Source organism: Helianthus annuus, chromosome 14 (genome assembly GCF_002127325.2).
Source record: "Helianthus annuus cultivar XRQ/B chromosome 14, HanXRQr2.0-SUNRISE, whole genome shotgun sequence".
Taxonomy (NCBI): domain Eukaryota; kingdom Viridiplantae; phylum Streptophyta; class Magnoliopsida; order Asterales; family Asteraceae; genus Helianthus; species Helianthus annuus.
The window spans coordinates 165,923,208-165,935,810 of NC_035446.2; the positions used below are offsets into that span (position 1 = coordinate 165,923,208).

Genomic DNA, 12,603 nt, shown 5'->3' on the forward strand with positions numbered 1-12,603 from the left:
ATTTGTCAACCATGGTAACAGAGACCATATTTGGTTAACTTATTACTCATTAAATCTTAGGATTTGAATACATCCTATTTTAGCTATAACAATAATATTGGCGGCGTAAAGCCTAATCACGAGGATGTTTTATAACATTAGCCGAGATTTCAGAGAATCAAAGGCATAGAGATTTGAACTGTAGTTCTTTTATCTCTTTCTGACAGAGAGTCATAGAGTACCACTGCCTTTTGTCTATATAAGACATTTATTATGGCCCATAGGCACTACACCTCTAATGGGTGTTTCAATATGGTTGGCCCGTAGGCACTACATCACTAATGGATGTTTTAATAAGATTGGCCCGTAGGCACTACATCACTAATGGATGTTTTAATACGATTGATCACCTGCATAGGTGATTTAACCCACGATTTATAAATCATTTAGTTGGGTTTTGAAATCCTTAAGGGATTAGTGTATAAGAATGACGTGCGTGATTTTAACGAATCACATCTGCCATGAACGTCAACGTGCTTGCAGAGGTTAACAGGGAATCTGAATCTTTTAACTAAGTCCTACCATCTTGGCCAGATCTTTAAAAGATACCAGGCTAGGTTTCACTCGTAAGATTCTTTATTTAGGCAGATCAATTTAAAAGGAATGGTTTTGTTTTATTTCATACGTATTAAAACAAAACTCATAACATACATTCCATAATCTCAAATACAATTACATATTGCCCTAAACGGGTCTTTCAAACAGTACATACCTCCATAGAGGTATAAAATAAGTGACAAGTCCACGCGGGGACTAACATAAGATAAGTGTCCATGCAAGGACTAAAAGATAAGTCAACGTAGGGACTGAAATATGATAAGTGTCCACGCAGGGACTTATTTCAAAGTAGAAATTACATTAAGTACAACTATTAAGGGCTAGTGGTCACGTTTCTTCTTTTTGCCCTTTAGTAGGTTCGCCAAGCCCTTGAGAAATCCTCGGTGGCTCTTTTTTTCTTCATCGAACTCTCTCTCCACACGATCTAGTCGATGGAGTATCTCTTCCTGTTCAGGAGGAGAGAATCGTGGTTGTGGCGCTTGTTGCGGAACTGGAGGTCTGGGAGGTATTGGATACCCATGAGCTGAGTAGTCCGGTGGTCCCATGTTCCCATGAGCTCCGTCGGGGTAGCGCGCATTATATCTAGCCGACACCACATATGGGTCGCGCTCATAATTATAGTTGTAATGTGCCTGAGACGGTTCGAACGGGTTGTAAGCCGTTGGACCCGTGTAAGCAGGTATGGGTTGGTCATACCCAAATGGTGGCGAATTTGGTGCAGCTGGTGCGGAGTTCGCCTCCTGTATAGGACTTGAAGGTCCTTCTTCTTGTAGTGGCGGATAGTGGCTACTACTAGAGTGTCGAGGGGTGCTGAAGTGGATACCCCCTCCTCCTCGTGTGGACATACGAGCATTTGTCCTCCTACGCCTTGGCGGATCAGGTATTACTGGTTGCGTCGGTGGTGGAGGTGGTGGCGTAACTGCCACAAAGCGTGAATCCTCGGAGGGATCCTGTGGATGTCGCGGTTGTTGTGATGTCTGTTGAGGTGGCGTGTAGTACCACTCATGCCGGTCGAACAACGCTTGGAAACTATCTGGTCCCTGATAGGGTGTGCCATGGAAGGATGACCCATCAGAGACTTCTATCGGATGCGTGGGCGTACCACGAGCAGGTTCTGTTGGATCAGTATCTTCGTCCATGTGATCCTCGGAGAAGTGATCTTGTGGCCCTAGTGGAACAAAGCCTGAAGGTTCCTGTATGTAGTCAGCCGGATTAAACTGACCTATGAAGTATGGAGTAGGGTCGTCGTAATTTCGGTGCGATACCGAACGTTGTAGAGGTATGAAGGAAGGTTGTGGGTTGTTGGGATCATTTTCTGAATTTGGCCCAAAGGAGTGCCGGTATGATGGCGTCGAGCTGTGCGAGGTGGAATGCCTCGCGGGTTCGTAAAGGTCTCTTCGTCGTTGTGGTTCTTCGTTCCTTGTCATTGAAGGAGGTCTTGTACTTGACGGTCCAGCTTCATGATCGTGATGTGTCACGATATCTCCTCTGCCTCTTCTTCCCCTTCCTCTTCCTCGGAATATAACAGGTGGCATTTTCCTGCTCCAAAGCTTATTAAAAAATCGAAATGAAAGTAAAGACAAAAAGGAGTATTAATCCGAATTTGTCCTAAGTTATTGTTTAGACTCAAGTATATGCAATTGTGTCATTGAGATTAAACACAATAGGATAGTGTTTAATTCACTCAACGTTGGCTCTGATACCAACCTGTCACACCCCGATTTCCACGTGTATCACCGGTGGGCCCGGTGGGGGATTACCGTGACGATGTTGGCAACAATATAGTCAAACCACACAATTATATAAATGCACAGCGGAAGCTTAAGATAAATATGAACTTCAACCTCTGGTTATAATATCAAATGTATTACAGAAGTCGAATATATCCACAGCGGATCAAAATAATAATATATTGTTCATTCAGATACGGCATCGAGTTTGCGAGACTATTCGTGATGCTTAGGAAGCTAATACCAGCCAATTTCGTATAGTACCTGCACTTAATCTTTTTGGGGAAAATACGTCAGTTTACACTGGTAAATACATCAACTGACACATTTGAAAATGTTATTTAAAATTGATTTGAATGCATAAGGCACAAACTCTTTTATAACTTGGGAAAATTATTCAAATCTTGTGAACGTTTTACATGTTCTTTTATGCGTTCAGTAGCCCGGGTCATGCCGGGTTAAAGATTTACAGACACACCACATTGCGTAAAACCGTAGTATAAAAACCAACGGCTACGTCTTTTAATTTAATGTCGACAATGTATACCGGGTGTACGCCTACAACGGGATGTCGATGGTCGTGGCCATTTCGTAAAATGATGCCAAGGATATCCGGGACAACGGTCATTAAACCCCCCAAAGGCTTTTAAGAAACAAAACTGTTTTAATGAGCCGATCATATTATTTAATTAACCACCTAAGCGATGGAAAAAAAATTATAATGCTCAATCAAGCGGTATTAACATACCGTAACCCAAGCCCGTATAGGGGAAATACGTTAAAGTATTTACCTTTGCAAGTATTTTCCTTAGTTTGATTAAATCACCGATAGCTTTTACTGGGGCTCCTAATCTGGAACGAAGGTTTTAATTAACCTCTTAGAATCCTAACGGGTCTTTATATTGGCCGTAGCCTAAACCGGTTGGTTCCGGAATATATATATATATGGTTTAATCGCGCGAAAGAGGCGAAAACCGAGAATGGAGTGTGATTCTGACCCAACAAGTTCAGAGACTTGTTTTATATGGGTTTATGGTTCACACTCTGGATTTTGGGGTTCAAATAATATAATTTGACCCGTATCGGCTAAATTATGAAAACTAGTTTCATAAGCCGAACCGTGCGCGCAATAGGCGAAACGGTTAACCATGAGAGTCTTACGCTTATTTCCTAAGTCAATATGCCTTAAAGAGGTTGTGGTATCAGTAGGATACCTTCCGTGATGCCCGTAACGAGTTTAAGTTAATATTACGCCCCGTAGGGGCTTTTTGGTCATTTTAAAGACTTTTAAAAGGGCTTTTCGAGTTCTACAGGAAATCTGAGTTTCCCGAATAGTTTATAAAGTCTAAAATACCTTATTTATTATTTAAAATCAGTAGCAACTGGAATCGGGTCAAAAGACCTTGTAGAACTCAAGTTTTGGCCGAAAAGGGCATATTCGGTATTTACCGAACCGTAGCCATAACCGCAGGTTATGAGCAAGGTAAAAATTATTAAAAATCTTTAAAATTCCCAAAATATTATTTTAATACAGTGGGTAAAAGTTTTGGTGACGAAATCTTGGTTTAGATAGGCGTTATGCTAATTGCGCCGTTTATTACAAAAGCTTATTTTAATTGCGCTATTTAGCATAACTCTCATTCTAGACCTCAGATTGACGTGAAACTTTAAGGACATGCTTATTATTTAATAAGCAAGGTTCTGGTCCGTTCATGTGTCCGAAATATTCGTTTTATTTCGAAAAGGCCGTTACGGTCAACTTTTAGGCGATTAACGGAAATGCGCAAAAGACTCGGATAACTCATGAACCGATCACAGAGGTTTATACCATCATGTAACCTGGTCCTAAGAGAGTCCTAAGGCATGTCTATACCTCACTAAAACGGGTCAGAACTGAAGTCAAAGCAAAAGTCAAACTTTTGCGACATTCGGCTCCGAACCGGTTCAATATAGCAAATGGTCGATTCAAACGAGCGTAAACAAGTTTATATACTTATTATCATGTTTTATGAGTGTCTAAACAGGTTTCATAGCATATACATTACAGGTTATGCATAAATCGCAAAAATAGCTTTCTGTTGACTTTTTAACCGCACGTTTGACTCGACATTTGACATAGTTAGAGTGGTGATCAGAGGGAACCCTTTTAGAGGTTTATTACCCACATTAATACCAACTCATAACTACCTTTGATTCGTCATAAGACAGAACCATCACGGATTTATTCAATAGTCAAACCGTATTTACGACGGTTTGTTTCTTAGTGATTTACTAAGCATAAATGAAACTACAAAGGATCTAAGTAACTTACAGAAGTTAAGACTTGGTTATAGAGCAGAGAAGAATACTTGAAAGCTTTTGGAATGATCAGATAGAGGTGTTTGAGTTGTGATGAAAGTTGTGGGCATGAGCATGGTATTTATAACCAAGGCCAAGCTCTTAGATCATTACACAACACTCTATAACTGATATGGGATGAATGGCATGTGTCCTAGAGGCTTATGGGTCGAGTAGGGGGCAACCATACCTCTGAAGAACCCATAAATTCGTGTCTGGCCGCTTAAAACAGCCAACAGCCACATTTCTGTCGTTGGGCGCTGCTTACGGACCGTATGGCTTCGGCCTTGCGGTCCGTAAGCCATAGGCGGATCTCAGCAATCATTCCCCCTCCTTACGGTCCGTAAGGCATACCCTTTACGGTCCGTAAGGGGTTAAAATTAAATCTTTTTCAAATCTTTATGTCATGATTAAAAATCTTTGTAATTAATTACCCGACCTTTCGGGTTTGAAGGGGTAACTTTGCGATAAGGCCCTCGATTAATTACGATTAGGGACCTCGCGTTATTTACCCGTATTGTTAAGCCCCCGGTTAATTTATTTATTATTCAGAAGGCCTTAATTTTATATTATTGATGCTTTTAACCCTTTTCCTACGAATTCGATCGTAACTTTCTCGTTTCATAACGAGACTTCACGAAATCTATATATATATATTCTAGTGAGCGTATAACACCGTTACAAAGCCTTGGGAACGTTAAAGGGTCACTCAGAGGTATAAATTTAAACATGTTGACACAGTTAACCCCTGTAGCTTGTAATCTCTCACTTTCTTTCGTGTTTCGTTTCCGTACGATCTATGATTCATTCGTTTGAAGGTACAAGCATTATTTAGGGTTACTATACAGTATAATTACCCTTGGTTGCCATTTATAACCCTCGAATTTATATACTTTCAAGGTTTGTCAATATTAGTCCTTTATTTAATATCATTGCCACGTGTTATCAAATGACACGTGTTAACACATTATTGGACACAAAAATTCGAGGTGTTACAATTTGGTGGTGTAAGGGTGGTAGGAACTTGAGATTTGACCCATAAAGACCTTCCATTGATAGGGTTAACCTTGAAAGCATAAACCTGCTTCCACCTAGCCATTGTGTAGATGGGATTACACCAACTCTTTAATGAACCCACCCTTCTACCATTAGTAGCCATGTTCCATATTGCTGCAACAGCATGCCTACATGGCGTTCCTGTAAATTAAATGGATTAGCACATTAGTACTACACACCAAACAAGTAAACAATACAACAAAAGTACCTGTGATCTCCCAAGCTCTGCAAGCACATGTCCTCTTAGCCAAATCCACAACCCTTGCATGATTTGGTTTACCACTTACTGAAAATATATCCCCTCCATTCCACTGTACATGGTAAAATGCAGCATCTTTTTTGATTGTCTCCAACTTTAGGGCAGCAAAGGGTGTAAGCAGGCCTTCACTTTTCTCTATAACCTTTAAAACTTTGACAATTCTTCTCATCAAGTACTCTCTGATGTATTCAAGGGCAGAAATAATGGGCTTGTCTCTACCATCCAAGATCTTGCCATTATAAACCTCACACATGTTGTTCAATAACACATCAGATATTGCCCTGCCTGTAGAACAGTTAGAACAGTTTACAACACTTCTAGATAATATATTATGCAAGACAGTTAGAACAGTTTACAACATACCAGAGAAATATGACCTAGACCAATGCAGTGGTGGGATTTTGGACAACCATAGGTGGGCCTCCTTGTTGAAAGCCTTCAGTTCATCCATTGCAATCTGAAATTCAGGAACAGTTGTTGCACATGCACACTTCCAAAGCATTTCCTTGTACAGACTCCCTTTAAAAGTGACTTTCATATTCTCATGAATATGCCTCAAACAGTATCTGTGTTCAGCATTGGGATACAACCTGTTAACAGCTTGAAGTATACCCTGTTCAATTCAAGAAGTTAGTATATGAGTTGATACAAATGCAAAGTATACAACATTACTAAACATACCTTCTGTCTATCAGATACAAATGTGAAGTTTGAGTTTCTGTGCAGATCCAGATCATCTCCTAACAGTTCTAGAAACCAAGTCCAGGAGTTGATGTTTTCAGCCTCTACAATTGCATAGCATACAGGGTATATTCCATTGTTAGGGTCTATACCCACAGCACTCAGTATTTGACCTGGGAATGGTCCCTTCATGAATGCACCATCCAGACCCAACAGATTCCTCCCAATGGCCTTAAAACCCTGTTTTAAGGCACCCAAACATACATATATCCTTTTAAACTTTCTAGTTGTTTCCCTATGATCAGAAGGTGGTTCAACCTCTAACCTAACAGTAGAACCTGGATTCTTATCTTTCAGCTCAAGAATGTAGTCTCTTAGCAAAGCATACTGTGAGATGTAGTCTCCTTCAACATGTTTCTTTGCTTTTGTCTTTGCCCTGTATGCCTTCTGCTTAGAAACACCAACTGCATATCTTCTCTAGAACTGTTCTTGCACAGCAGTAACTGGAATATTAGGATTTTCTTCAATTTGTTCTATCATTTGTTCAGACAAGAAGGTGTCTGTGCAAGCCCTAATTTTTCTAGATTGACAACATTTATGTTCACTTATGTATGTTTTGACCATCCAAGATTCAGTACCACTAACTTTAGATATTAACAAAGCCCAAGGACATAAATATTCCTCAGGTTTTGTCTTCTTCCCCCTTCCACCAACATTTACCACTTCAGCCCCCTCCTTGTCTTTGTTGTTCACATCAGCCCCCTCCTTGTCTTTGTTGTTCACATCAGCCCCCTCCTTTTTTTTTGTTTACTTTAGAACCCCTGATATTACCTTTTCCTTTACCTTTCACATCTGACACCTTTTGTTTCCCTTTTCCTTTACCTTTCACATCTGCCACCTTTTGTTTCCCTTTTCCTTTACCTTGCACATCTGCCACTTTTTCTTTCCCTCTTCTGCTTCTTTGAGTATCAATATGGACACCATTATCATCAATCTCAAAATCTGGTAGCATGCCATGACAAACTGCCCTTACCCTTGTATTATCATCCTTCACAATCTTAATACACCTCCTATTTTCAACAGCATACTTGTTAATCAGCCTCTTGCCTTCTTTTTTGGTACTAAATACCTGGCCTAAGTAAAAGTTTGCCAAGTTTTCATGTTCCTTTCTAATGGTTCTTAGGTGGTGTCTCCTAAGGCTAGTCTCAACATCATCAGAATCTGAGCCACTTGGAAACTTATCATTGTCTAACACTTCATCTCCCAAATCTATATCTTGATGATTGCCTGCCATATTGTCTTCTATTTCTAAATCAATGTTCAACCTATAATCTGTCATATCAACCTCAGGATCTACCATGGCATTATCCTCATCAACAATAAAATCACTATCACTATCATTCTCTTCACTACCTTCATCTTCTTGATCCTCTTCTTCCTGATCATGCACACTATCCTGGGAAACCTCCTGATCTTGTACATTATCCTGGGGAACCTCCTGATCTTGCACATTATCCTGGGCAACCTCATGTTCATGCACATTATCTTGATGTTCCTGTTCATGCACATTATCTTGATGTTCCTGTTCATGCACATTATCTTGATGTTGCTGATCATGCACATTATCCTCCAGGAAATCATCGAAATCAAAGTCACCAATATCAGCTTCTTCCAGCACACTACTTGACTGTCCACCTACATCTGATTGTCCAAACACACCTGATTGTCCACCTACACTACTTGACTGCCCCAACACACTTGATTGTCCATCCTCACTAGAATGGTTGCCTACACTTTTAAAGACTATTGATGCTGGGACAAGAGCATAAGGTCCAGGATCATCTATCTCTTCTATAGTAAGAGGGTTCAGAGGTTTTACTGGTGGGTTGAAATACTCCTTTATGTTAGTTAACCCATGCGTGGTATACAACTCAATTAGCTTATGCTCTTCAACATGTGCAGAGAACCTTAAAACATCACTGTCAGTGCCTAACTCCTCAATACCATTATCCATATCTTTTTTAGGGTTAAGGTAATGGTATATTATATGATCATTCACTGAATAACCTAAATCATTAATCATTAAGGACACCTCATGGACAGAGAACAAATCGATATCAATTAGGTCAACGTAGTTAATCCTACCTCCAACATAAGTGCGACCAGGAGGATGTGTTAACCTACCACCATGATGAATCCGAAAGGAGAAAAGATTAGGGAATCCTTCTGCATTATTCAACAATTTCGAGCTTGATCAGTAATGTAATGTAGAAAATTATAAGTTTATAGAAAGAAATCTAGGTTTCATTACCGTATAGCTGCATCACTTCATCATGATCAACTCCTTCTCGTATGTACCAAGTCTCCGATTGAGACATGGTTCTGTTTCGTCGTGGAAATCGTCGATGCAATCGGTGAAGAAACCTAAGGGGCGATATGAGCAATTGGGGGAACAATGGTGGGTGAAATTGGGGTTTAGGGTTTTTAGAAGATATGACTGTAATTAGTAGGTGGTAGGTAGAATGACATTAATGCCCTCATGTGCTTCTCACGTGACCTGATTTAACTGGTAAAACAAACAAGGTTTAGGGTAAAGGACATAACCTGAATGGTTTTTCAAACATTAAGGATGTTTTCTGAGGTTATTAAAGATAAAGGACATAATTTGATATATTGAAATTTACTCAAATTAAAACTAAGCTCTACAATAAAAGGGCTTTTTTTCTCTTTCTTCCCGGATCGATGCTATGAGAGTAGTTTGCTTGCTCCTCCATAGTGATTCATGCTAACTTGATTGATAGAAGGTGGTCGTTATGGGTTTGGCTTTAGTACCTCCTCTAACGGGTTTCTTATAGTTTTTACAATCTTATCATCAAAATTATGTGGGGCGACCCAACATCCGCAAGAAGACCAATTTGAATTAGAAGAATCTCTTTTCTCGTATAGTTACCTAGAGGCATGTTCAGTCACACAGAATATGACACGTTTTCCCTTTTTGAACAACAAACACACATACCACTAAAATCTACTTATTGCCCATTTTGTAAGACTTGAATCCCTATAATTTTAATAAAGATAAACATCTAATGTCACTAGAACATGAGACCATTTTCACACACAAATTAAAATAGCAAAATGCTAAAAATGTTACCTTGGTTTACGTATTAAATACATGTAGTTTTATGCTTGACTTAAAGTGGAAACAATTCTCACATGATACTTCACTAATGGTCGGTTTTCTTAATAGATAAATATTGGTCAATTAACTTAAAACCCATAAATTCAATAATCAATATCATAATTGTGATCATCCATTGAATTACTGATAACGTAAAATTAACACTTGTGCTTTTTTTAATGCGCCAAAACCAAAACTAAAACTAAAACTAAGCTAATGGCATTATTAGACCCCCCGTAACGGGGCGTTTTTTTTAAAAAAATTTGAAAAAAAACGCTGCATAACGCCGGATTCGCCATTACACGGGGCGTTTTCCGGCGTTTTTTTTGAAAAAAATTTGTTTTGGCGTGATTTTTAAAACGCTCGAGAATGTGGAACGGACGAATCAAACGGCTAGTTGCTAACGGCTAGTTTTTATTTTTTTTTTTTTTTTATTTCCCCCTATATATATATATATATACCCTCAAACATTTTCAACTCAAATAATCACAAAAACTCTCTAAAAAATACAAGAATTTTATAAAAACTTGATGGATTCTCCTAGTTCTTCCTCCATGCTAAACTATTGCTATCACGAGTTTTTTGCGGATGGCGATGGTTCAACCGATGAGGAGGTTGAGCAAGAGGCGGTTACGGGTGCTTGTAAACTAGCGATGAGATATGCCGAGCATTGTCGTCGCCCACAAGCCAAAAAAGGTAAAAGAGGTTATATTGAACGAGACCGACGCGGGGCACACGATCGTTTGATGAAGGATTATTTTGACGAGGAGCCGACATATTCGAACGAAATGTTTAGACGTCGTTTCCGAATGAGTAAGCGGTTATTTCTACGTATAGTCCACGACTTGGAAGCCAACTACGATTTTTTTAAACAAAAAGCGGATGCGAGAGGGGAACTTGGATTTACCGGTATCCAAAAGTGTACCTCGGCGTTACGAATCCTTGCTTATGGAAACACTACCGACATCAATGACGAGTATCTAAAAATGGGGGAGAAAACAACGAGAGATAGCTTGGAGCATTTTTGTCGCGGTAAAATTCCTATACTTTACACTTTTATTTTTTTTGTCTATGTTTACAATTTCTTTAATTTTTTTTTGTGACTATTTTTTTTTTATAAAGGTATAATTGATGTGTACGGTGCGCGTTATCTTAGAACGCCTACATGGGAGGACCTTCAAAAGATCTACGAGGTACATAATGCCGAGCATGGTTTGCCTGGTATGATCGGGAGCATAGATTGCATGCATTGGCGTTGGGATAACTGCCCGACTGCATGGCGAGGCCAACACACACGTGGTGACCAAAAAGGACCCACTATTATTCTTCAGGCGGTTGCTTCACAGGACCTTTGGGTTTGGTCTGCTTACTTTGGCGTGGTCGGGTCATGCAATGATATCAACGTTTTTGAACAATCTCCGCTGTTAGAGGAGTGGATTTCTGGCAAAGCTCCTAAAGCGTCGTTTTACGCAAATGGAAACTATTACCCTCATGGATATTACTTGAGCGACGGAATATATCCTAGGTATTCGATTTTCGTGAAAACGTATAGTGATCCTTTTGATGAAAAAAGAGCATATTTTAAAAAGGTTCAAGAGTCTTCACGAAAAGACATTGAGAGATGCTTTGGGGTTCTTAAACAACGCTGGCATTATTTGAGAAATCCTTGTCGTGCATGGAGCAAGCAAAAAATGAGAGATGCTATGTACGCGTGTATAATCATGCACAACATGATTTTGGAAGACGAAGGAAAGGCAATATGCCAGAATTATGTGCCAGAAGCCGTTCAAGAAGAGCATCCGCAGGCGTCAATGGAAGAAAGAGTGAATAACGCGCGAGAGTTGCGTTACGAACCGTACCATTCCCAGTTAATGGTTGATTTACTACACCACGCATGGTCGGTTCGGTATGTTCCACCGGAGGGAGAGGAAGAAACGGAGGACGAGGGTGAAGAAAGCGAAGATGAAAACTAGTCTTTTTTTTATATTCGGATTTTAATTTTTTTATTTGTAGTATTTTTTTTATTTAATCGGATTTTATGTTTTTTATTTCTAGTATTGTATTTTTTTTATTTAATAAAGTATTTAAAGTTTAAAAAAAATAATTGGGAAATGATTGCATGGGCATTATCTGAATAATGCCCCACTACACCATTTTATGGTATAATGCCCCTTGCTGACTGGGCTGCCACATGGCGCAAAACGCCCCATGGTGGGGGCATTATAATGTTACACCATTACGCATGGTCTTAAAAGTGGTTTTGTCAAGGAAAACTACATTAACCTTATCTGATTTTGATGGATGTTAAGTTGTTAACTAGAAAACGTTTTACCAGCCTGCCATTCTTTTCTTGGAGTAGAATCTAAAGCTTCATTGAGGTGATATGTTATTTCCAACTATACCATTAAAAATCTAAATACTCAATCCTTTTGCAAATATTTTTTTGGGTGCAGATTTGTATGCTTTAAAAGGATATTTGGATAATTGTATTGAATATGCATTATTGATTGGAATGGAATGTTCTTCTTTTTCTTTGTTTTTTTCAATGTTTTAAAAACCGGTAAATACCGGCCGGTTATACCGGTATTACCGTTTTTGGATTTAAATCCGGTACGAAACACCCCGGTAAGTAGGAGAAACAGCATCGACTTTGTACCGCCGGTAAAATCCGGTATATCGGTTTGAACCGTTATACCGGTACCGGCTCAGGTCTGTTTTTGGGTTAGGATTTTACTTTTTATCTGCCCATCTTCATGTTTACTCTC

General features: G+C 39.4%; 1 protein-coding gene across 1 annotated transcript; it reads left to right on the forward strand.

Annotated features, from left to right (window-relative positions):
• Positions 1-10,086: 10,086 nt before the first annotated feature.
• LOC110904827 (protein ALP1-like) lies at positions 10,087-11,939 on the forward strand. Its single transcript, XM_022150696.2, has 2 exons — positions 10,087-10,870; positions 10,961-11,939. The coding sequence occupies exons 1-2, from the start codon at positions 10,369-10,371 to the stop codon at positions 11,809-11,811; spliced, it is 1,353 nt and encodes a 450-aa protein (XP_022006388.1). The 5' UTR covers positions 10,087-10,368; the 3' UTR covers positions 11,812-11,939.
• Positions 11,940-12,603: the final 664 nt, after the last annotated feature.

Bases quoted from the DNA above. Each gene is read 5' to 3' on its own strand.
- LOC110904827 (XM_022150696.2), top strand. From the start codon at position 10,369: ATGGATTCTCCTAGTTCTTCCTCCATGCTAAACTATTGCTATCACGAG. The intron at 10,871-10,960 runs GTAAAATTCCTA...TTTTTTATAAAG, and splicing joins CTTGGAGCATTTTTGTCGCG to GTATAATTGATGTGTACGGT.